The following is a 27,281-nucleotide window of genomic DNA, read 5'->3' as shown; positions in this document are numbered from 1 at the left end:
CTAGACGACAAATGTGAGGATTTAGAAGCATATATCACTTGAAGAAAGACAAATACTGCTTATAGTAAAATTAAAGATGCCTTTGGAGAAAGAAGAAGCAGCTCTATGAATATCATGAACTCAGAGATGGAAAACCAATCCCTACGTAAAGAAGAGAACGCTCAAAGATGGAAGGAGTTTATAGAGGGTCTATACAAGGGAGATGTACTTGAAGGCAATATTATAAAAATGGAAGAGGACACAGATGAAAATGAGATGAGAGCTATGATACTGTGAGAATAATTTGACAGAGCACTTAAATACCTATGTAGAAAAAAAGTCCTAGGAGTAGATGACATTCTGTCAGAACTACTGATAGCCTTGGGAAAGCCAGCCATGACATCTGATGTGCATGATGTATGAGACAGTCAAAATACTCTCAGACTTCAAGAAGAATATAATAATTCCAATTCCAAAGAAAGCAGGTGCTGATAGGTATGAATATTACTGAACTACCAGTTTGGCAAAAATCAAACAATGGAAAATCCAGGATGGAATTAGATTAGATTAAATTTACTTACATTCCAATTGATCCATAGTGAGGAGTCCTCCAGGATGTAGATTATGTCAGAAAAACAATAATACATGACAATTATTTACAACTGAAACAAATAAGCTGATGTACCTTCCACAGGTCCCAAGTGGAATGATCATCTTTTTTTTTAATGAACAGTATATGAAAGAATCGTTTTACAAACACTAATGCACTGATGCACTGAATTTAAAATAAACATCATTTCATCCCCATCAACGCGCAAGTCGCCGAAGTGGCGTCAAATCGAAAGACTTGGACCAGGCGAAAAGTCTACCTGTCGGGAGGCCTTAGTCACACGACATTATTGTTATTATTATTTACAATGAACACATTATTGCACTGAAATTGTGCAGAAGTTATATACAGACACACAAAACACAAAAAATCTGTTGGTTCTACTGAGAAATTCATTAATGGAGTAGAAGGAGTTGGCCACCAATAAATCCTTTAGGCTTCTCTTAAACTGAATTTCATTGGTTGTGAAGCTTTTTATGGCTGCTGGCAAGTTATTGAAAATGTGTGTTCTTGAATAAGAAGAGTAAGTGACTTTAAATCCTTGTGAAGATTATTCTTATTTCTAGTATTGATTCCATGAATTGAGCTGTTGGTTTGAAAAAGTGATATATTTTTAATGACAAATTTCATTAAGGAATAAATATATTGGGAAGCAGTAGTTAGTATCCCTAGTTCCCTAAACAAGCTTCTGTAGGATGTTCTTGAGTTCACACCACATATAACTCTTACTGCACTTTTTTGTGCCCGGAAAACTTATGCATAAGCGACATTGCAGGTTGGGGCAGGTGGAGAAATCGACCGTGGCAGAGCACGCACTGAGTGAGACCGACCATGCAATAAAATTTGCCGACATGGAAGTTCTGGCTGTAGAGAAGCACTATCACACGCGCTTGTTCAGAGAAGCTGTAGAAATACAAAAACACGCGAACAGTTTCAACAAGAAAGAGGAAAGCCTTAAGGTAAACGGATCCTGACTCCCCATACTGCAGTGAACGACCGTCGCAGGTAGCAAGAAGAGAACCGCACTGGAAATGACCGCGGAGAAACCCTCGGACTTTGGCGCACCAGGTACATATAGTCTGCGGCTACGAGCTCGGCTCCAGTTCACCACCGGCAATGGAGGGTGAAGCTTTGACAATGCCAGCCACTCATGCTGGCAAAACGTCAGTAAAATCATTAGATGAACATCGGCCGAAGAACCCAAGACAGAAGCCAATAGGCAGTTTGTCATTCAATGAAACATCATTGAAATGGGCTTTCGAAGTCAACGGTCCACTCGTATACTCTTGATGACTGCATGACACAAAGCTTTACGTCTCATCTGGGCCCGTCAACACTGACACTGGGCTGGTGATGACTGGAAACATGTTGCTTGGCTGGTCAAGTCTCGTTTCAAATTGTATCGAGCACATGGACATGTACAAGTATGGAGACAACATCATGATCCATGGGCCATGCATGTCAGCAGGGAACTGTTCAAGCTGGTGGAGGCTCTGTAATGGTGTGGGGCATGTGCACTTGGAGTGATGTGGGACCCCTGATAAGTCTAGATATGACTCTGACAGGTGACATGTACATAAGCATTGTGTCTGATCACCTGCATCCATTCATGTCCATTGTGTATTCCGAAGGACTTGGGCAATTCCAGCAGGACAATGCAACACCCCACATGTCCAGAACTGCTACAGAATGTCTCCAGGAACACTGTTCTAAGTTTAAACACTTCCATCGGCCAACAAACTCCTCAGACATGAACATTATTGAGCATATCACGGATGCCTTGCAATGTGATGTTGAGAAGAGATCTCCACACTGTTGAAATCTTACGGATTTGTGGACAGCCCTGCAACATTCATGGTGTCCAGTACTTCTCATGTTGTAGCACTTCTGCATGCTCATGGGGGCCCTACACAATATTAGGCAGGTGTACCAGTTTCTTTGGCTCTTCAGTGCACATCAAACAACCTTTTAATTCTCTGTATGGTTTATTTTCAACCATGTCACCACACACATCTTCACTGGGTTTGACTTCCATCAGTGGTTTACAGGTTTTATAGTTTTCCAAGTTTAATCTTTTCAATAAGTCTTCAAGATAAACACATTGACTAAGAAACATTTTGCCTTTGGCCCTCTGAATATTTATTTCAAGGAACTGTTTTGGTTCTCCAACTTCTTTCATTCAAAATTTTAATTTTGGCGTCTTCTTAATATTGGTGATTTTGCTTTTATGATTCCCAGCAATTAGAATATAATGTTCCACCAACAAAGAGACATCCGTCAACTTTGGGGAGCCATAACTTGACTTCCTCCATAAAACTGTCAAATGTAGAGTTCCAAATTCTTGACCGAGCGAGGTGGCGCAGTGGTTAGCACACTCGCATTCGGGAGGACGACGGTTCAATCCCGTCTCCAGCCATCCTGATTTAGGTTTTCCGTGATTTCCCTAAATCATTTCAGGCAAATGCCGGGATGGTTCCTTTGAAAGGGCACGGCCGACTTCCTTCCCAATCCTTCCCTAACCCGAGCTTGCGCTCCGTCTCTAATGACCTCGTTGTCGATGGGACGTTAAACACTAACCACCACCAAATTCTTGGTGTCTGCTTCAATCTACATAAAGGTTTAATGAGTTTGCATACAAGTCCTTCCTTAACCTTTACAACTTGACCAACTTTCATATAAATTTCTTCAGTCAATTCTTCATGCAGCATGTTCATCCACCACACTAACAGAACGTTTTGAGACGAGCAACTGGAGAATATGTCTCCTCACGGTCATCTGCTTTTACCTGACCACAATGTTTAACAGCTAAATGTCCCTTGTACTTTTCAATATTTCCAGATGCATCTCGTTTTACTTTAGACAGCCACTTACTGCCAATGGCACTTTTGTTTGCTGGAAGTGGTGCATAAGTCCAAATTCCATTAGATGACAGAGTCCAACTCTTCCTTTATTGCTTCTTCAAATATTGCATCTCTTCCAAATAAAATCTTGTTATTTAATTGGATAGATAAATAATCTACTCCGAAAGCAGTGGCAGAACACACATAAAAGACTGTTGTGACTGGCAAGCTTTCAGAGCCCATGGCTCCTTCTTCAGGCAGAAGGGTTGTCACAGAGACAACATTTGGCCCTTCGTTTTATATGGTAGCGTCCTCAGATTCTGTGATGAAAGCCTCATACACAACACCATCTCAACAGCAATGTATGTGGCACTAAATGTTGACCACTTCACAGGAGGACTTACAATATCTGGCCTTAACTATATGATAAAGTCCACCTATGTCTTCTGGACAGTTGTCTGCAAAGCATACAGCTGCCTCATGAATTGTAGCTTCCTTATAGACCGTATATCAGAGTGCAAGAGCAGATGTTGAGGATACCAGACATTAACTGTATGTGCCTCACTAGTGTTAGTGTACAAATAAGACTTGTTTGTTGAGGTGTCAGCAAATCGAGGTAGGGATATGAGTGAATGGAGGAATGTACTGCTTACATCACAAGAAAGGTCCAGTTTGGTGACATTGGGATCCTGGGTGTGAGGAGGCACCATGATGGATGGGTGTAAAACGCATTTTACCTTTACTGGAGTACTGTTAGTGTGCAGAGATACATATATGATGTACTACAGCCATGAATGAAACTTTTTAGAGGCATAGTTGTCCTAGACTTCCTCTTTATGATCAATCACTCTGGTGACTGAATTTCCATTGCATTGATGTGCAAGCAAGCTCTCCAGATGTGAATCATTCAGAACACATTTGGAATGCATTTAGGATACAAACTGCAGCTAAGTAGGCACTAGCCAGGATACTTCCACATCTCTAAACACATCATTCTTAGGAATGGAATTGTTTGACAATAGATGTAGCAGACCACCTTGAGAGAGTGCGCCTCTTCATTGCCAGCTATTTGTGGGTAGTAGGAGTATTTGTATCCCCTATTAACCTTTTAATTGGCATGAGTGCAGTCTTCTGGGGTTGTTTATTTTTTGAGATGAGTTTCTTTGCTTTGAGAACATTTAACTATTTATTTTGGACTATGTTGTATGCCAAATGGGTTGCAATTAAATTTTAGCTTGCTCTGTTATCATTAAACTGTACAGTTCAGTAAATATACTTTCATTTCTTTGTTAGTCTTAAATTTACACCTACATATATTACTCTGCAAACCACTGTGAAGTGCATGGCAGAGGGTACATGCAATTGTACCAGTAGTTAGTGTTTCTTTCTGTTCTATTCACATATGAAGTGTGGGAAGAATGATTTTTTAAATACCTCATGCACACTGTAATAAATCTAATCTTCTCGTCATGATCTCTGTGTGATCAGTACATAGGGGATTATAGTATATTCCTACGATAATAATTTAAAGCAGGTTCGTGAAACTTTGTAAGTAGGCCTTCTCAGGATAGTTTATATCTATCTTCAAGAGTCTGCCATTCAAGTTTCTTCAGCATCTCTGTGACACTTTCCCATAGGTAAAACAAACCTGTGACCATTCATGCTGCCCTTCTCTGCATGTGTCCAATATCCACTGTTAGTCCTATTTGGTATGGGTCCCACAAACTTGAGCAATATTCTAAAATGGGTTGCATGAGTGATTTGTTAGCAATCTCCTTTGCAGACTGATTGCATTTCCCCAGTATTCTACCAAACCTGTGACCATTCATGCTGCCCTTCTCTGCATGTGTCCAATATCCACTGTTAGTCCTATTTGGTATGGGTCCCACAAACTTGAGCAATATTCTAATGCACCACCTGCCTGCTTTACCCACAACTGAGATTATGTGATCATTCCATTTCATGTCCGTATACATGTGACTCATTGATATTATAGTCATAAGATATTACATTTTATCATTTTGTAAAGTGCTCAGTTTTACATTTCTGAACATTTAAAGCAAGTTGCCAATCTTTGCACCAATTTGAAATGTTATCAAGATGTGACTGAATATTTACATAACTTCTGTCAGACGGTACTTCATTGTATGTAACTGCATCATCTGCAAAAAGCCTGTGGTTATTATTAATATTGTCTGCAAGGTCATTAATATACAGCATAAACAACAAGGGTCCCAACACACATCCAAGATAACACGCTGCATCTTCCCTGCTAAACAATCCCCAATCTAGTAAAAAATTTCATTTGATACCCTACATGATCGTACTTTTGATAATAAATGTAGACATTGTATTGAGTCAAATGCTTTCCTTAAGTCAAGAAATATTGCATCTATCTGACTCCCTTGGTCCAAAGCTTTCAGTATGTCATGTGAGAAAAGTATGAGTTGGGTTCTGCATAATTGATGTTTTCGGCATTCATGCTGGTTTGCACGGAGGACATAACTCTGTGCAAGATACCTCATTATGTTTGAACTCGGAATGTGTTCTAAGACTCTACAACAGATCATTGTCAGGGATATTGGACGGTAGTTTCGTGGATCTCTTCTTGTAAATAGGTGTCGCCTGTGCTTTCTTCCAACTACTAGGTACGATTCTTTGTTTGAGGGATTTACAATAGATTATAGTTAGAAGAGGGCTAACTCAGCTGCAAATTTAGTCTAGAATCTGATAAGGGTTCCATTGGGCCCTGGAGCTTTGTTCAGTTTTAATGATTTCAGCTGTTTATCAACACCACTGACAATATTAGTGTCACTCATCTTTTCAGTGGCACAAGGATTAAGTTGGAGCAATTATCCTGCATTTTCCTTTGCAAAGGAACATGTGAAAACAGAGTTAAGCATTTCTGCTTTTGCTTCACTACTCTCAGTTTCAGTTCTTGACTCGTTCGTGAGTGACTGGATAATAATGTTGGTGCCACTGACAGCCTTTATGTACAATGAGAATTTCTTTGGGTTTTGTGGTAGATCAGTAGACAATATTCTGTTATGGTAGTCATTGAAGCCTTCACGCATTGTTCTCTTGACAGCCAAATGCATTTCATTCAGCATCTCTCTATCTGAAGCCCTATGCTTTGTTTTATACTTATTATGCAGTAGTACCATCTACAGTTCTGGGAAGAGTAGTGCTCAAGTATGAATAACTCAACAGATTATAGACAGAGCAATTAACAAACTGAAGAAGAATATGGCACTAGGAGGAGATCGGCAGGAGGTGGAACAGTTCAGAAAGATATATACCGCCTCATAAGTGAAGATGGAGAAAGGGGGAGATCCCAAAAGACTGGAAGTCAGCTAACATTATCCCACTGAAAAAAAAGCCAACTAAAGGAACTATAATAATTATAGAGGTATCTCTCTACTAAGTGTACCATAAAAAGTGCTATCATTAATAATTCTTGAAAAGCTGAAGCCTTTTGCTGAAGATATTGTTGGAGAGTACCAGACAGGTTTTCAGCCAGGAAGATCAACCATAGATCAAATTTTCACCTTGAGAAAAACTCGGGAGAACTGTTGGGAATTCAGCCATCAATTCGTAGTAACATTTGTAGATTTCTCAAAGACGTATAATAGTATACACAGCTTAAGTATGTACAACATCCTGAGGGAGCTTAACATACCATGGAGAGTTGCCTAATCTAAAAAACCCTTGTGTGCACCCCTCACACAGTAAACTACCTGTTTAGCAGCCTTTGATACATAGTTTACAGCTGACCTATTTGGGGTGACCTTTACAGTTATCAACCCTTTGGCACAAATGCAGGAAGTTGCAGCCCAGCTTGTCAGAGAACCTTCAAAGTCTCAGGTTCAGTCCTTTCACTCAACTCAGAACCAGGGTACCATGATCACATCTGGGGATAATGCTGCAAATTATGAACTTCATTGAAACTCCATGCACAAGGCTGATCTTCTCAACCTTTTCTGTCAGTTGCTGGAATGATCCAAGCATGACCTTGGAGCCCAGACAAAAGGCATCATTTGTTCCAATGTGCACCACAGTCTGCAGTTGTCACATCCTTTTTCCCTCAGTGGCTGCTGGAATAGCCTCTTCAACATGAAGGCAGATACACTGAGTGCACCTGATTTTCCTTCCTATCTCTTGCTGTCATTTCCCAAAGGGATACCATCATTTGCCATATGTTTGAACTGCTGACGATTAATAGACCACTACCTTTTTTGCATTTACCACCTCTTGACACAGGACAAAGCAGGTCTCCCAAAAACAGGTGAGGTGGGTTCCACTTGCTCAGTTTCAGTGAAATACAGTACACCCTTGAACTTGTTGGTTGGAGGGGGGGGGGGGGCAGTATAATAACCTGATTCCTCCCTGGTTCCTGTACAGGACGCCTAGATCACCATTGACAAACCACTCACAGTCAGGTGGACTAGTGATGACAGATCACATACTTTCTGCAGAGGAGACAAGATCCACAGGAGAAGGTCGTAGTTGAGGTACCTTTGGTTCCACTGGTACCGGTACATGATTTAGGAGCTCTTCTCACATTGATTCACAGCAGCTGCCAATCATTTAACAGTAGTCAGGGCAATTTCCAGCTGTTTATCAATGTTAGCCAACTCACCCCACATTCGAGAACACCATCCACATTGAGGATGCATTGTGGCTGGTGCATTGTTTTACAGGATGGCGAACAAATAACTTTAAATTAAGCCTGCTGGCTACCTTTTAAGCTACTGAGCTAAAAAATTAGTAATTCCCTACAAGGACTGACACAAATACACATTTATGAGGACTGGATACTAACATGGGTGCCACTAGCAGCCTTTACATATGATGGGAATTTCTTTGGGTTTAGTGAATAATTACTAGTTTCTTAAGCTCTGTGAGGTGAGTTATAGTCACTAAGAAACTCAAAAAGTAGATGTAATTTATGATATATATAATAACATAGGCTTGAAAGGGAAAATTAGATGAAGCTTTTGGGCAATAATGTAATGTGTGTGATAGGCTGAGGAAGATGAAGTATATTTGACACAGCTTTTGAGTCTTTCAGAGCCAATTTCCAGATCAGTATTCAGTAACAGTTTCTGGATGTCATTCACAACCTTATTCAGTTCCTCCCTTTTCTTGTCATCTTGTCAAAATATTAGTACAACAAAGCTTCCTTCCCCCACACCTCCCTCATCTTTTATCTTCAATGGGTTAAAGACAATAATTCTCAAAACAAGAAAAGAAAGAAGACCAAGTAAAAAGTACCTGAATCACTGGAGTATTTAGCACTTAGATAATTAGCATTCTGGATTTGAAATTTCTATGATTTTTTTGCATATTCTGTTTTTCATTTGTTATACACACACACACACACACACACACACACACACACACACACACATACACAAAAACTTATATTTTTAAATTTGTAAGCAGTATTTATTTTGTGTGTTTGATATTCACAAACACAAAAACACAAACTTGTATTATTTTCAGGCTCTACAGTGTGCAACTGTCAGGTCTTGTTGCTTTGTGGCGGCTTTTCCTTGGCCGCAAGTGGAATCCGTTGCGAGAGCGTGTTGATTCCTGCAAATATTCGAATGATCAACTTTTTGTTGGAACTCTGGCATTCACCATTTTGCTCTTCCTTCTCCCAACAACGCTGATGTACTATGTTGTCTTCACAACGGTATGGAATTTAAGCAGTTGATAGAGACTTAATAAAGATTTTATGTTTCTCTCTCTCTCTCTCTCTCTCTCTCTCTCTCTCTCTCTCTCTCTCTCATCTCTATCTCCTTTCTTAACATATTTGTTGTTATATGATTAAGCTTAATATTTTGTTTCAAAACTGCTACCCCAAAAAATAAATGAGGCTTAACAAAACTCTACATAAACATTAACAGTCTTGGATTTTCTAGGGACGAAGCTACATTGTCAGACATAAAAAATACTGTATCTACCTGCCAGGATCAGTCATTCTGTCCATCAGAAGTAGTTGTAATGCTGGTTTTGGAGCTCATTATGAGCCATACTGCAGAATATTGAAGAAAATAATCAAACAAAGGCATTTTAAAATAGAAAAAAGGTAGTCATGCCAGTCAACATAATAAAAGCAATATGGAATAAAATAAAAGGGGAAACTGAAAGAGAAAGAAAATATGTCTAGTGTGGCCAGCCTTTTTATGAAGTACTTTATATATGTTGCTAGTATTGTGGGATTGTCAGTTTTGGAAAATGCTACAGTGGAATACCTGTGACCAGTCTTTACAAAAATCTTAAGTAGCACTCACATTATTAGAAGTAACACCTAGCATTAACTATATAAAATATTAGTAAAGTTAAATTAAAACTATTCTTTTGAGTTTAGTAACATAATAAACTCATTGTGTAACCTGTCATTTTCATTTAAACATCTCTTGATCAAATGGAATATGCTGTAATTAAGCCTCTATACAAGAATTATAGTAAAAATGGTGTGAAGAGTTCTAGCATAGTGTAAATAATGTGGGGTAAAGGTAATAACATAGACAGGAATGATGAGATGTGCCAGGTGGAGTAGGTGAGAAGGGAAAGGAGGTGGGGGGGGGGGGGGGTCGTGGAAGGGTGGCCAATGGCTTGGATTGGCGTGGGTGAGTGAAGTTAGTGGCCTGGGGAAAGGTGGAGGTAGATGTGAGGTAGGGGGTTAGCAGAGATTGTGGCCAGGAGAATCATAAGAATGAAAGAAATGTTGCAAGATAAGCTCCATCTACATAGCCACAAGAGCATGTGTGGGGGAGGGGGAGGGGGAGGGGGAAGGAGCCAGATGTCAAAGGGTGGGAAACAGCCATTGAAATTGAGCATGTTGTGCTCAGCAGCTTTTCTGCCCCTGGGCTGTCAGCTCTGCCCTTGGCTACAGGTTGGCGGTGGCCACTCATTCTAGTGGATAGTTGGTTGTCATGTCCATGTAAAATGCTGTTCAGAAGTTGCATCAGAGCTAGTATATGAAATGGCTGCTTTCATATTTGGCCATGCCTCTGGTACAATAGGATAACCCTGTGCTGGAACTGGAGTAGGATGTGCTGGGTGGGTGAACAGGAAAGCTCTTGCACCTTAGCCTTCCACACAGATGTGGCACATGTGTCAGAGGGTTGGGAGTCAATGTGGCATAGAGATGGATCAGGATAGTGCATAGATTGAGTGCACAGTGGAATACCACTGTAGATGGGGTGGGAAGGTTTGTGTGTAGGATGTTCCTCATTTTCGTGCACGATGGTAGGTAGCCAAAGTCCTGCAGGAGCCATCGGATGATTTCCCTTAACAAAATTGTACTATGTGGGTTGAGCAGTCTGGAACTTTGCTATCATGGGATGACCCTGGACGAGTGGGGTAATGCCCAGTTCATTTATGTGTCACAGTTTAACCTAAGGGTGGTCCTCAATGTCTGTTCATGTGATGTTTTCCTGTAGCACATTACAAACCTTTTGTATGGATGTACTTTTGATCTCATCTGTAGTAAAATCATGTTCGGACCACATGCCCCACAGGGATGACATCCTACAACAGTGAGTGTATGATTCTCATGAACATGAGTTTCTCTAGATGGATGAAGATAGCAGCATAAGAACTTTCTGTGTAAAGAGTGGCAACTTGCTCTCTGGAATTAATCCAATTGAACATATGTGGAAGGATAGTGGCTCAGATCTCCCTCCAGCCATCCGCATTTATGTTTTTCATTATTTCCCTTGATTATTAAAGGTAGATGCTGTAATGGTTCCTTTGAAATGGCATGACTAATTTCCTTTCCCAATCCACACTTATTTCTCATTGTTATTAGGGTTGTTTTGTTGAGGTTGTGGTCTTCAGTTCGAAGACACTTTCCATCAGTGCTAAACTTATGATTCCTTGCTGTCTCAGGATGTGTCCTATCAACCGATCCCTTCCTTTAGTCAAGTTGAGCCACAAATTTCTTTTCTCCCGTGTTCTATTCAGTGCCTCATCATTAGTTATGCAGTCTACCCATCTTATCTTCAGAATTATTCTGTAGTAACAAATTTCAAGAGCTTCTATTCTCTTCTAAACTGCTTGTTACCCACCTTTCACTTCCACAAAAGGCTATACTTCACGCAAATTACCTTTGGAAAAGACTTCCTAACACTTAAATTTGTATTCAAGATTAGCAAATTTCTCTTCTTCAGGAATACTTTTCTTACCATTACCAGTCTACATTTTATATTCTCTCTACATGGGCCATCATCTGTTATTTTATTGCCCAACAGCAAAACTGGTCTACTACGTTGTGCATCTCATTTTCTAATCTAATTCCCTCAGCATTGCCTGATTTAATTTGATTACAACCCATTACCCTCGTTTTGCATTTGTTGATGTTCATCTTATATCCTTCTTTCAAGACACTGTCCATTCTCTGCAACTGCTCTTCCAACTCCTTTCTCTCGCTCTCATAGAATTACAGTGTCATTGGTAAAATTCAACGTTTTTATTTTTTCTCCCTGAACTTTAATTCCTTCTCCAAATTTTCTTTGGTTTCCTTTACTGCTTGCTCAATGTAGAGGTTGAGTAACATTGGGGATAGGTTGCAGTCTACTGCTTCCCTTTCATACCCTCCAACTCCTATAACTGCCATTTGGTTACCGTTCAAGTTATATATAACCTTTAACTCCCTGTATTTTACCCCAGATTCCTTCAGACTTTCAAAGAACATATTCCACTTAATATTGTCAAAAGCTACCTCTAAGTCTACAAAAGTTATATAAATGTAGGTTTGTCTTGCAAGCCATAGGGTCAGTATTGCCTTGGATGTTCCAACATTTCTCTGGAACTCAAACCGGTCTTCCCTAAGGTTGGTTTCTACCACTTTTTCCATTCACCATCGTACATGTTGCATTCCAGGTGAAATAGTTTTGTCATGGCTGGCTCTCCCAAGGATATCACAAGTGCTGAGGGAATGTTGTCTACTCCAGAGGCCTTTTTGCAACTTTAGTCTTTCAGTACTCTGTCAAACTCTTCTCACAGTGTCATATCTCCCATTATCATATCTTATCTACTTCCTCTTCCATTTCTAAAACATATCTTTCAAGTTAATTTCCCTTGTGTAGCCTCTATTCCTTGTTTTGTACTGGTTTTCAACCTGAGTACTTGATATTCACACAGCCACTTCTCTTTTCTTATAAGGGTTGTTAGGTATGAAAACCGAATCATCCTTCCTTCCTTCCTTCCTTCCTTCCTTCCTTCCTTCCTTGGAATGCACTCAGCAAATTCCTGAATAGGCTAAGAAAAGGGCTTGTAACTGTAGGGACAAGCAGTGAGATGTGATACCATAAACCATGATGGGTGACTTGATCCACACTATGGGCAGCCAGTGTGCATTCTTTATTGCCATGTCAAGTCATCAACACAAACAAATGCCGCACAACCCACTGACAGTTTTTCAGTATACATTGTATCTATATCACTATGTTGCGTTGTTACAATGTTGTCATTGCACCTTATATGGCACACTTTAATACGCTACCTCTTGTAATTTCACTTATTTCAAAGCTCTCATACTTTATTCATAAGAATGTAGGCCTATGTAAAGGATTTTTCCTGGTTTCCATAGTCAAAAGCCTGGAAGTACTGACTCATTTTACATCAATACAAAACATAGTGCAAGTATCCCATGGAACCCATAATCAATCAGTTAGTATTATTGTTCACATTTGTGATTTCAAAGTTACTTGACTAAAAGCAAAAGTTGTCAAAGACTTTACACATTTGCAAGACATATTGAACTGCCTGCCATTTTAGAGTTGCTAGATGCAAAACACTAACATGAATTATCTACAGAACAATGGAACAATTGATAGAAGGCAACCTGGGGCAAGACAGCATGTGTTTCAGAGAAATATAGAAACATGTGAAGAAATACTGATACTAAGACTTATTTTAGAAGACAGAATGAAAAAAGGCAAACCCATATTTATCACTTTTGTAAATTTAGAAAAAGATTTTGATAGTTTTGATTGGCATACACCTTGAAATTCTAAAGTTGTCAGGTCTAAAAATGCAGGGAGAGACAGGTTATCTATAACATGTATAGAAACCAGACTGAAATATAATAATCGAAAGATATGAAAGGGAAGCAGTAACTGAGAAGTGAGTAACACGGGGTTGCAGCCTACCCCCATACTATTCACTCTGTACATGGAGCAAGCATAACAGAAACCAGGAAGAAATGTGGAAAATGAATTAAAAACGAGGGAGAAGAAATAAAAAACCTTAAAGCTTGCTGATGACATTGTAATTTTATCAGATGATGGCAGAAGTAAAGATGGTTTAAAATGCAAACTGGCAGTAGCAGTGTTGCTGAGAAAGAGAAATTTGTTAACATCAGATATATATTTAACAGCTAGGAAGTCTTTAATGACATTATTTCTCTGGAGTGAAGCCCTATACAGAAGTGAAGCATAGACAATAAACAGTATCTAGGAATTCTTTAATGACATTATTTCTCTAGAGTGAAGCCATATACAGAAGTGAAGTATAGACGATAAACAGTTCAGTCAAGAGGAGGATATTTGGCAGAGTTGACATACATGCCTGATGTCAACTCTCTGGAACTGAATGACTTGAGACTGGCCACTAAGACATGCTTATCACAAAATTATTTCTGGTTCCAAGGGACTCTGTATAAACGTTAGCTATGGGGTACCCTCTTAGTCTGTTTATGGCTGAAATATTCATGGACAATTTTGAACAACATTTTTTGAATAAAGCACCTGTGAGTGCAGATATCAGTATGCATGTGACAGTGCGCATTACCTAATGTGTTCCAAAATGTTTACCATAAGAACAGGATTCTTCCAGGGCTCATACATTAGGTGCTACTGCTAATAGAAAGGTAATGTCAAGTGCTTTGATTGCCCCTTGGGCTTGGGACCATTTGTATACCCAACAGAATGGCTATTTTATAGTCCGTATCCTACAGTATAGGGTCAAAGTATGAATATTACACACTTCCTCCTGCTTATGCAAATAGAGCAAATGATTGGTTGTTTTTTGCATTTTATGTGGTCTACCGTAGCCCTTAGGGGATTATGAAGGCACCATTAGTTCACTAAGCACATCGCTGAAATTTTTATGATATTTACCTAAGTTCCCTGTCTCAAACAATCTGGAAAATTTTCTTGCTATCTTTATCCATTTCTGAGATACAGAGGTTCAAAGTTAACCTTCTTCTACATGTAAAATATGCATATAAAATTCCTTATGAGGTGAAATCTGTATAATAAATAATTGCAAGTAATTTCTCAAATTTTCACGGTATATTCTCTAGGCATTTATGTAGAAGTGCCATCTTCCTCTTTTCAGAAATCTGTGTTAGTTCCTTAGAGAGCCTCAAAAAAGTTTTTGTTAGTTCATGGGTGGTTCCTTAGAGAACGCCAAAAAAGTGTTTGTTAGTTCATGGGTGGTTCCTTAGAGAACCTCCAAAAAGATTTTTTTTTTTTCCTTCATATGAAAACCAAGGCAGCTATACACAGCAAATGGCTGAAATTTTTATGATATATTTCTAAGATCCTGATCTCAAACAGCCTTGAAAATTTTCTTGATATCTTTATCCGTTTCTGAGGTTCAGAGGTTCAAAGTTACTTTACATGTACACACAAAATTCACCCATAAAATCCCATGTTAGGCGAAATCTAAATAATAAAATAGCCACAGCACATTTTTCAAATTTCAATGTTATATTCTCGGGCTTTTCTCTAGGAGTGCCATCTTCCTGTTTTCGAAAATCTTTATCCGTTATCAAGAAACACCCCAAAAACATAGTTTTTGGGTACCAAAATCGAGACACTGATTCCAAGATGGCTATGCACAGCAAATGGTTCACAATGAGTTCTTAAGATCTTGACCTCAAACACCCTGGAAACTTTTCTTGATATATTTATCCATTTCCAAGATACAGTAGTTCAAAGTTATGCTACTTGTACACGTAACATATGTATGTGAAATATGGTATGACATTAAAATGTAGTCACGTATCATGGAGATAAATGTTGTAAAGTGTCCCCGTTATCATTGGAGGGGTTCTGGGAACCCCATTTATCATTAATGAAGCATGTGCAAAATTTTTGTGCATGTAAAAAATTAGTTTTGTGTTATTTCAATTTCACATAAGTAAATTATCAAAAGTTTACTGACCCATAAAGTTCTTTTTATGTGAGTGACATGCCCTGCTGTGGCAGGGAAAAGAATGGAACCAGTGGAAAAATACTCCAAAAGATTCTGACTGAAAAATGGGGTACCAGCTGCTTTGTTCTACCTTTCTCAGAACCTTTAAAAATTTTCCCAAAAATTTTGCCATGTGAACAAAGTAGCATATTTTTATGCTGAGAGAGAAGGAGACAGTGGCAGTGGGAAAGTAATAATACTAGAAGATAGAAGACAGTGGTTGTGGTACAGTAAGAGTAAAGGAGTAAAGGGAAAGAGAGGGATGCAGTGGAAGTGGAACATAGTTGACAGTGACAGGACAATGCTAGGTAAAGAAGAATAAAGAGAAGGAGAAATTGGAAGTGGGTGGGAGCCAGTGACAATGAGAGACAGAGTCTATGACAATTAGGAAGAGGGAGATAGTGCAGTGAGAAGAGACAGTGGCGGTGGGAAGGAATGAATGGAACAGTAGCAGTAAGAGAGCGCAAAATGGATATAGTAACAATGAGAGGAGGTAGTAGTAATAGTAGCCATAGTAGTAGGACAGAATAGAGGAGACTGTGGCTGTGAGTCAGGAGGCAGTGACAATTAGAGAGACACAAAGAGATAATGACAGAGAGTTGAGCTGAATGAGTCAGTGAGGACGGGCAAGTGGGATTTGGTGGGTATGAGCGACTTACAGCGATGAACTGGTGGGTATGAGCGAGCTACAGTTAGAGGAGCGTGTGGAAGTGAGAGGTGAGCTGCATGTTAAAAAGAGCATGAATACATTCACATGCCAAAATCTTTGGAAACATTTTTAAAGGTGCTGAGGAAGGCAGCATGAGGCAGCTGGTACCCCTCTTTTCAATCAAAGTCTTTTAAACAGGAGCATATCAGTCTTTTTTGTGCTCTGGTAGGAGCATTATTCTGCTGGTTAATTACTGGTTGACAAATATAGGTGAGGTACTCTTTATGTACCAGTTCCCATCAGATTACCGAAGTTAAGTGCTGTCGGACTGGGCTAGCACTTTGATGAGTGACCATACGACCTGCTGAATGCTGATGGCAAGTGGGGTGCATTCAACCTTTGTGAGGCAAACCGAGGAGCTACTTGATTGAGAAGTAGCAGCTCCAGTCTTGTAAACTGACGTACAGCCAGGAGAGTGGTTTGCTGACCACATCCGCATCCAGTGATGCCTTTGGGCTGAGGGTGACACGGCAGCCGGTCGGTCCTGTTAGGCCTTCTGAAGCCTGTTTGAACGGAATTTAGTTTAGTTTTTGGTACTCTGTATGTGGACAGGCACTACAAGAGAGCACAACACATTTTTTTCATAACGTAAACAGTCAAAATATGTACCTAACCATGTTTCAAAATTTATAGGAAAAATAGAACAAAGTCACAGTACTTCTGTCATGTTCACAACACCCAGCAACACACAAACACGCTGCTTTCCACTTAGTGGAGCACCACTTCATATTTGTTCCCATGTTCAAAGAATATTTCAAAGTTAGAAATAATAAAAGTTATTGCCTCAGCCAAAGGCTACGATCCCATCATGATTGACTACATCTTGCATATGGAACAAAAATTAAACATTATACCCGTCCCCTGTGCTCCCTTTGCTGCTCCTCCTACTGTCTGCAGGAAGTAGTTTACAGTCCCATACCTAGGGCAGGTATCTCAGAATGTAGCAAATGTGGGAAACACCACAGCATAGTGTATTTTGAATATCCAAGATGAGACCTAATTACTAGCCGATAGCGGGGGGTATACAAAATTAGTTGTCCTGACTGTGATAAGTTTTGTATTGGTCATTCAGGCAGATCATAGCAACAAGTTTGGCTGAACATGAACACAGCTGGAGGTTGCAGAATTATGACTCCACATTTTCTGAGCATGTACTGAGTGAGTGCCACTGGCCTATGTCGTCCACTTAGCAAACAAAGGCGAAATTAACAAATACCTGACCCACAGTCCTGATTTCATATTAAATTACCAAACACAGCACAGTACTTCCCCTCTCCTGAACTTCACTTAACCTTCACAATTTTCCAACTGCTTCCCACACTGTCTGTGCCTTTCTACTCCTCCACTTTTCTGTATTTATGTATTTTATTGTTATTACCTATGCGCAGCATGTATTAAGTTGTTACAACTGACTGTTACACATTTTACTCTGTTCGTGTATCAGCTTCCATATGTAATGCCACTTCAAGCTGCTCTTCAGCACTGTTGTCAAGTACTAATTGTATTTTATTGGAATTGTTAATTTAATGTAAACTGTTATATAGGCACTGTTTTGAGTTTAGTGTTAATGTTTTTTCCTGAATTTCTCCTTTTATATTTATTTACTGTTCAACTTTCCACATTTTTAATTACATTTTTTTTTTTTTAATGGCATCCGTCCATCCTTGAGGGATGGTGGTGTAGCATGCTTGGTTCAGAGTCTGCAGCGTCTGCTATGGCTAAAAAGTCCCACTCGAGAGTGGCAGTCCCTACTGCAGTTTGGACATGTGAAATTTGAGGGACCTCGAACAGAAGCCGCTCTGTCTCTTCGCTTTGTCCTCTTCCTGATTTGTTCCTGTGTGCGTTCGTCCTCTGAGAGCTTGATGCCGTTGCGCACAGTTACTCGCCACTTGACACGGTCATCTGCAATGCTTTCCCAGCGACTTGGATTGATTCTGGTCTTGGTCAGGTCTCTCTTGCAGACATCCTTGAAACGAAGATGCGGTCATCCCACTGGCCTCACACCTTCCTGAAGTTCGCCATACAGCAGCTGTTTCGGTATCTGCTCAGGATCCATGCGCCTGACATGTCCCAACCATCGTAGACGTCGATGACTCAGGAGTGCAAAGATGCTGGTTGTGCTTGCACAATGAAAGACTTCGGTGTTGGGTACTCTATCTCTCCAAGAGATCTGAAGGATCTTCCGGAGACAGCGGAGATGGAAGCTGTTGAGTCGAGATTCGTGCCTAGAAAGAGTTGTCCATGTCTCACAGCTATAGAGAAGGGTGCTTATAACACAAGCGTTGTAGACTTTTAATTTAGTTTTTGTGGTAAGCAGTCCGTTGTTCCATACTCTGTTTTTCAATCTAGCCATGACAGATGATGCCTTTGCGATTCTGTTAGTAAGTTCAGTGTCCATGGACAAGTTGCTACATATTGTGGACCGCTGTAGGTAAAGTCATAAACTATCTGGAGAGGATTGCCATCAATGCTAACGGATGGAAGGTTGGTAGTGCTCTGCGCCATGATCTTAGTCTTTTGAAGGCTGATGAGTAGACCAAACTTTTCACAGGCATTTGATAATTTGTTGATTATATACTGCAGCTCATCTTCTGTGTTCGCTACTAGAGCTGCATCGTCCGCATATAACAACTCACGGATAACAACTGTATTTACTTTGGTCTTGGCCTTGAGGCGAGCAATGTTGAAAAGATTTCCATCAGACCTCGTATGTAGATACACTCCCTCCTCACAGTCTTCAAAGGCAAATCTGAGCAGAAGGGAAAAGAAAATCCCAAACAATGTAGGAGCTAACACACACCCCTGTTTCACACCGCTATTAACAGGGAATGCTTCTGATGTTTTACTGTTGAAGCAAATTGTTGCTTGTGTTTTCTCATGGAAAGAGACAATTATCTGCAGTAGTTTAGGTGGGCATCCAATCTTCTGCAACAGTTTGAAAAGCCCATTTCTGCTCACTAAATCAAACGCTTTGACAAGGTCAATGAAAGCAATATAAAGTGGCCTCTGCTGCTCACGACATTTCTCTTGTAGCTGTCTTAAGGAGAAGATCATATCTACGGTTGATCGGCCGGGCCTGAAGCCACACTGAGATTCTGAGTAGATTCTGGAAGCTAAGATCTGTAATCGCATTAGGATGACTCTTGCATAAGCTTTCCCGGCTACACTTAGTAATGAAATGCCTCGGTAATTGTTACAGTCACTTCTGTTCCCTTTCTGTTTATATAGAGTAACTATCCTCGAATTCCACATACTCATCGGGACATAACATTCTTCCCAGCTGGTTGTGATAAGTGAATATAAATGTTTGAGAAGAACAAACTTGTTATACTTAATAACCTCTGCAGGGATCCCATCTTCACCTGGGGCCTTTCCGTTAGCAAGAGAATCTATTTCTCTACTAAGTTCTTCCATAGTAGGCATTGCATCTAGTTCTTCCATAACTGGCATTTTTTTGATGGCGTCACATGCATCCTTGCTAACTTCATTCTCGACTGCGTACAACTCGAGGTAGTGTTCAACCCAGCGTTCCATTTGTTTGCCTTCATCAGTAATGACTTCACCCATCTTGGACTTCAGAGGAGCTGTTTTTCTGACAGTTGGTCCAATTGCTTTCTTAATACCATCATACATTTCCTTAGCATTCCCAGAGTCGGCCGCTTTCTGTATACCTACACATAAATTCAGCCAGTAGTTATTTGCGCATCTCCTGGATGTTTGCTGTGCCCTGTTCTTTGCTTTTTGTAGGTCATCTCGAGTTCTTTCATTTGGGTTTCTTTTGTAAGCAAGCAGGGCTTTCCGTTTAGCCTCAGTGACTGGTTCCATTTCTTCCAAATTTTGCTCGTACCAGTCCTTATTTCTTTTTCCTTTTATTCCATAGGCCAATACTGCTGAGTTGTAGATTGCACCCGAGAGTTTTGCCCATTTCTTATCAACATTCCTTTCTGCTTGCACGTTTCCTGGGAAAGCACTTTCAAAATTACTGGCAAAATCCTGCTTTCTTTGTGTGTCATGAACATGATCTGTGTTGATATGGGGATGACCTCTCGGTTTAGCGTGGTGACATTTCTTAGGAGTGAGCCTCAATGTGCACGCCACTAGGGCGTGGTCTGTGTTGCAATCAGCACTATGATAACTTCATGTCAGTAGCACATTTTTGAGACCAGTACGCCTAGCTATGACTAAGTCAAGTTGATGCCAGTGATGAGAGTGCGGGTGTCTCCAAGACACCTTGTGCTGATCCTTAAGCTGAAAATATGTGTTTGTGATACAGAGTCCATAAAAGCAGCAAACTTCAAGCAGTCTCTGGCCATTTTCATTCATTTTTCCCACCCCATGATGTCCCAGGCAATTCGGCCATATGTCGTTATCTGATCCAACTCTAGCATTAAAGTCCCTTAGAATATACAGTGTCTCGGTGCTAGGTACCTTGGCTATTCTGTCACTGAGTAAGTCATAAAACAGATCCTTCTCTTCCATGCTGGATGATAAGGTAGGAGCGTACACATTTAGGATGTTGACAGTGCCACTTGAGGAGCATATTTTCAAATCAATAATTCGCTCTGTTCCACCGGATGGTGGCACAGTACAGTCCAGGAGGGCGTTTTTAACAGCAAATCCTATGCCATGAAGTCTTGGCTCGTCTTGAGACTTCCCTTGCCAGAAGAATGTGTAATTATCCTCCCTGATAGAGCCCGCATCTGGAAGCCGCGTCTCCTGCAGTCCCGCAATGTCTACATTCAAACAATGGAGCTCTCTGTCAATTACGGCAGTCTTACGGATGAAATCAACCTCTTGGGCATCATCAATGTACCTTGGACACATTGTCCTAACATTCCAGGTGGCAGTACAAAATAGTGATTTCTTTATTATTTCATTTTTGTTGTTGGTAGGTGTACTATATCAACCCGCTTGTCGAAGATTACTTCTAAGCTTCAGACACGCCGTGAAGCAGGCGGATAGTGGCGGGACAGCACCTTATTGGCTGGGGGCTGCCCAGCTTGAGGCGGGCAGTAGCTGTCCAATGAGATGCAATGATCTCTCCCACCGTCGGAAGTGGCCCCTGGCACTCGAGTCTTACGCCAATCAGACAGAGCTTATAACCGGTAACTGCCTCTTCCCGTGTTGTGCCGAAGTCCTTGGACGCCGCTGAAGTGTCCTCTCCAGGATGCTACAAGCCTGAGCGATAAATATGAAGACACGTGAGTTGCCCAATCATCACGGTCTCCCTCTCGACCTAAATGATAATATCCAGAGGAAAGGCAAGCCAATACGTCTGGTATCACTTTGGTTGCAGGAGCTGCCGAAAGGGGACGTAGTACGCCTTCCAACCGCCTTTGGGGCCCCACTCCAGATTTTCTTTCAGGGTTTTCTCCCTTAGCCTTCATCCCTCCCGAGACCAACCACAAGGCAGTGGTGTGTTAAGGTAATTAGAGAAAGAGAAGGAATGGTAACTGAGGAGAGGGTAGGGAATAGTATATATAGGATATAAGACGGGTCGTTGTGAGGCACACTTTGTCTGGCTCCTCTGCTGAGACCTGCCCGGCTAGGTTGGACCTGCCAGTAGCTACGCTACCGCCGATATAGCTCTCAGCTTCCTTGGAGCACACAAACTCTCCCGCCCACACGGACAGTGCTACGATAAGGCGGTGCCTCATGGGAGAGTTTAATTACATTATTGCTGTACTATCAAAGATAACATTTACTGTGTTTTTGTGACCCAGTGTAGATGAGTAACATCATTTCGATGTTATTTACAAATATTATAACTTCTTTGATGACAATAGTCAGTTAAAGTCAATGACCTTGTAAGTTAAAATCTTGGATTGTGTTTTATCAATCGTAATTATGTTGTTTTTCCAAGAAGTGATGGAATAATGAGTAAACAGAATGAAAGCTTTTGAAAAGAGTTATTACAAAAGAATGCTGAAGATTAGATGGGTAGATTGTGAGACTAGTGAAGAGGTACTACATATCATTGGGAAGAAAAGTGATTTATGGCACAACTTAAAAAAGAAGAGGTAGGTTGACAGGATACATTCCAAGGCATTGAGGTATAGTTAATTTGGTATTAAAGGCAAGTATGGGGGTACAAACTGTAGAAGGAGATCAGGGGGTGACCAGATTCAACTGAATTGGGGTTCAGTAGTTACACAGAGCTGAAAAGGCTTGCCCATGACAGACTGGCACAGACAGCTGTATTGAACCAATCTTTGGACTAAAGAGCACAACAACAATATACACAAATTAAACCAAACTGAAGTGCTACTTCAGAGCTGTTGTATAATGCCTTTAAGCTCACAAGTCAGGTATTCACAGACAGAAACTCAGGCTACACATTTCGCTCTCCTTTTCCTTTCCCTTCTGCTGTGCAGACAAGACAAACATAGACTATAGATTCCAAAGAAAACACACCCAGCATGTTTCCTGATGGAGACATCAATCTGTTTCTTTTACATTGGATTTGGAGGTTAATTTCAGAAGCAATTTCACTGGTTGTTACATGACTGCTTAAAGGAACTGTCGGATTTCCACTACATAAACAAGAGTGAAACTGACTGTACAACATTTCACAAATTCCATAATACTATAATTTATGTACAAGCATACTACGTCTACCTATTGAAATTCTTTGTTAAGTCAAAAAATATTCAGAACTTCTAGTTTTAGTCAAGTCTTTCTATTGTTTCTGTTGCATAAGACTTCGTACACAATGGCAAGGAGAGGTGGGCTGAGTAGTGATGCGGCAAATGTCATCGTAAGAAAGTTGGACAGGAGCAGAAATGATTAGTGAACAAGTAACACAGCAAACAGATGATTTATTTAACTTGTTTTTCTCCAAGTGTACAAAGACTCATTACAAATGATGTAACAAGAAACAGTCTAGCTATTACAGGAGCAACAACGATAGTGACAGAGCTGCGACAAGGCAGTGTCTGCGTAGCTTTGTGTAGTGATGCAGCCCCGAACGCGAGTGGTCTAAGTCACTGTCACCAACCATTCTACTTTGCAATGGCAGAGGGTGCTCAAAGTACAGAGCTGCAGGGGGTGTGGCTAAGCAGGCATGCTGCCAGATTCTGTGCAACCACTACCGACGTCAGATGTAAACTCGCAATTCTGTTGCTACAACACCAATGGGGTGGTATCGATATGTGACACCACAGTTTCATACTAAAAGGACTAGTCCACTCAATTGATGAGCCATTTCTGGAGTCCTTCTGTGATTCTAACAATTGTGGTTTTTGAAGTAAGCAGCAACTTTATTGTATGTTTCCATTTTGGACATTTTGGGGACTCAGTTAATAATGATGTTGCTCTGTAGTTGTGGACTTTCCTTCTCATGTGGGAGGTCTCCTCACTAATGACGGGAAAGACATATGTCAGCCTGAGATTCACTGGAAGAATCTTCAGGACATACAGTCCACCCATTTGTTAGTTTAGTATCCATAGGAGATAGAACTGATCGAGGAAATAGAGAAGATTCAAAGAAGAGTAGTGCATTCTGTTACAGGTTTTGTTTAACAAGTGCAAGAGTGTTACAGATGCTCATCCAGCACCAGTGGCAGATACCACAAGAGAGATGTTCTACATCATGTTGTGATTAGAATTCCAATGCTGTATGGTCATAGAAGAGTCAACCAGTTTATTGCTTCCTCCTATCTCATGAAAAGACCATGAAGGTAAAATTAGATAAAATTAAACTGAGTCAAGCTCACACAGAGGCACACCAACAACCATACTTCCCATACACTATTCGCAACTGCAGGAGTAGAATAGAAGCTCATCCAACACTAGTGACAAATGCTACAAGACACTTTTCTGCATCATGATGTGTTTTACTGTTAAAATTTCAAGAGTGTATGATCAAAGAAGACTCAACCAATATATTGCTTACTTCTGTCGCATTGAAACGACTGAAAAGGTGAAATTAGAAAGATTAAATTAAATAGAATCAACCTCAAAGGTGGCATACTAACGATCGTTCTTCCTATCTATGCATGATTCGCAATGGAACAGGAAAAGGAGGGGGAGGAGGGGGGGTAACAGTGGTATATAAAGTACCCTCCATCACACATGCTAAAGTGGCTTGTGGAATTTAGATGTAGATGCTGTATTTAAATTTCACTGGGAAACTGTTTGACTGTGTTACAAGTATAATTATTCCTAATGACAGTGGTTGAGATAATTATGTGCCCGTAATATTTCAATGATATAAAATTCCATTAGGATCATTGTCATGCACAGCGTCATAAATCATATTGTTGCACAGATGATTATCATTTTTGATTGTCAAACTTTCTGATCAATGTTTCACAGAGAACGAGAGGAAACGTAAATAAAAATGAATGATTGTCAACTCCATAGAGTGCTGTGTGCACAAAGACCATATACGTGAAATTAGAAGGAAGGTCAGTGTTGGCTGTGATTTTGATGGTCATCATTATGCGATTGAAAATCGATTTTGCTGTCAATAAACCATCAAGATTACGGCCAATGCTGACCTTCCTTCTAATTTCTAAAAATGAATGATTTGAGAAAATCAGCCAACCAGTTGCAAGTATTAAGGTTCATTAACAACCATTGTCCATGGTTTAAATAACTGTAAAATTGTCTTCCTCAGAAATGCATGGCATTCCACATTCGCTGAACATTTACTCATTAGTAATCACTCCCCTAAGGATCTAGGAGAAACTATAATTTTGTGCAAGGAAGTTAAAGGGCAGAAATTAAGACTTATGTAAAGAACTGGCAATTTTAAATACACACTCAATAGCGATGGTAACATGTTAAATGATCAGCTGTAACTTGCGAGTCAACAATTTCTTGAAGGTTTTTAACCCAGCACTTCAGACCAGTTAATGTAGTTACAATTCATTGTTGGCCTCCACTCATCATTCATTCTTACCAAATTTCTATTTTCTTCTAAAATATTTTATCTCTTTCTATATATCCTACTTTTTACTGTTATAATTTATTTTTCAAGTTTCCCTCCGTCATTTATTTATGTAAAAATTTTTTCAGTCCCTTTTTGATATAACATGACAATAGTTCACAGTTTTATCTCTTTGCTGTGCACATACGTTTTCATACAGGTATGCCACCTACCAATGTTTTCTGTATTTCATGCAATATGACAACTTTATCAGTCACTACATAGCACCAGCCGTTATGAACCTTTCATTGCCTTTTAATTCTATGTACATTTTAATGCGAAGACTTTTACACTTAGCCCAGCCCCAATGGCAATGTTTTTCAATGAATTTTATTTGGTTTTACTCATGGGCATACATACCATGTTACTTGACATGAGCTTCTTTGCTGTGAAATTTGTCATTACCAGTATGTCATTTTTTGTGTCAGTAATTTTTTTAATTATATTTTCATCCAGTAGCTTTGTACATCCTTTAAATCTCGATAATTCTTTTTAACTATGATGTAAACAAAATTCCTCAATAGGTCCATGTACTTCCGAAGAAGGCAATTTTACAGTTGTTGAAATCATGGTCAGGGGTTGCTAATAAACCTTTATACCTGCAAATGGTTAGCTGATTTTCGCAATCATTCATTTACATTCACTGTTGCTGAACAGCAATTATGTTCAAAATTTTATTTGATAAGCGTAAAATATTCACATAGATTTACAAAATTTTCTATTTAATTAGTTTAATTGAAATGAACAATGATTATGTTTTTTTTCTGTTAACAGTTGCGTTTACTGGTGTTGATATTTAGAGGAGTCCTAGCTCAGTTCACTTGGTTACTGCGAGCATTTCCAGCATATTCTACAATTCTCTGGATGACAAGAGCAACTACAGTCACAAGTAAGAAATCTGCTTATAAATAACCCATTTCTAGTACATGCCAAGAAAATAATGGACAAAGGTGATAAAAATGCTTTGTGACAGAAATGTTAGGTGCAATACTTCATACAATTAGAACCATTGAAACTGTAGGCCCTTTACCCATACTTCTGTTTATTACTTTTGTTTTTATTAAAGATTCATTTGTGTGCTACTTTCTCTGTTTGAATTTTGTTTTATTTATTAATAACAAGGAGAGATAATGGCTGTCCAGTATTTAGCTTCAGAAAGTGAAATTCTGAGTACTGCTGATGAAAACACTCAAAAATAGAAAAAATTATTCCTAGCTCTTGTCACTTGATTTTACTGGTAAGTATTTCTGTCTGCAGTACTTGGAATTATCCGTGGCTGTGGCTTAAAATTTGTGTTTGATAAGCTATTAGCATATCTTAAGAGTTGCTAGACCAGAATAGTTCTCATGTGATGTAATTGACATAATATTTTCACGGTGTAAATATTTCCTTCTAGAACAAAATGCACACTGAATACAGCTTCTAGACACATTGAAATTATGTTACTTTTTTGCAGGAAATGCCTTTAGTGACTGGCTATGTAGGTGAACTTCTTGGTCTGACTCATAGCCAACTTGGAAAAAATTGACATATTGCATCCCTGATGACTCATACATGCTATTCTGCTTTGCAAGACCCATCAATTTCATTTTCTTCCACTGATTTATCCAATACTTGGCAACTGGAAGACGGATACATGTATGTTTGGCAATAAGTTAAAAATTTATGTCATTCTCAGTATTCTTTATCCCTCAAGAGGTGAAGACTTATCTCTGCAGCCATAACTTCCTCACTTCAGTAGTTCTCTTCATCCCCAAGAATGAAGAACATCCCATTTCACTGATCGTATTTTTTAAGTGGGATGTTCTCGATTGTTGCTGTGTTTTCTTCCCTATGATCTTGCCTTCAAAGCTTGTTTGTAAAAGAGTATCATGTCTACTTAAGTGTCCAGTGAGTTTGCTGTGCACTTGTGAATTACTTCAGTAGTTATTTCTCATCTATTGTTTCTTGGAGAACCATCTCATTCATTTTTCTGTCGGTCCAACTAGTTCTTAC

At 39.7% G+C, this 27,281-nt stretch overlaps 1 protein-coding gene across 5 annotated transcripts in view; it reads left to right on the top strand.

Annotated features, from left to right (window-relative positions):
- LOC126235937 (phosphatidylinositol N-acetylglucosaminyltransferase subunit Q) overlaps positions 1-27,281 on the top strand; it is a 108,441-nt gene that overhangs the window by 26,955 nt on the left and 54,205 nt on the right. For all 5 annotated transcript variants that reach the window (XM_049944905.1, XM_049944903.1, XM_049944904.1 and 2 more), the window contains exons 4-5: positions 8,935-9,127; positions 26,061-26,175. In XM_049944905.1, the coding sequence (XP_049800862.1) occupies positions 8,935-9,127; positions 26,061-26,175 (308 nt within the window). The remainder of the gene's footprint in view (positions 1-8,934; positions 9,128-26,060; positions 26,176-27,281) is intronic.

This window comes from Schistocerca nitens, chromosome 2, assembly GCF_023898315.1.
Source record: "Schistocerca nitens isolate TAMUIC-IGC-003100 chromosome 2, iqSchNite1.1, whole genome shotgun sequence".
In the NCBI taxonomy this organism is placed as follows: Eukaryota; Metazoa; Arthropoda; class Insecta; order Orthoptera; family Acrididae; genus Schistocerca; species Schistocerca nitens.
This window is presented reverse-complemented; position numbering and strand designations above follow the sequence as displayed.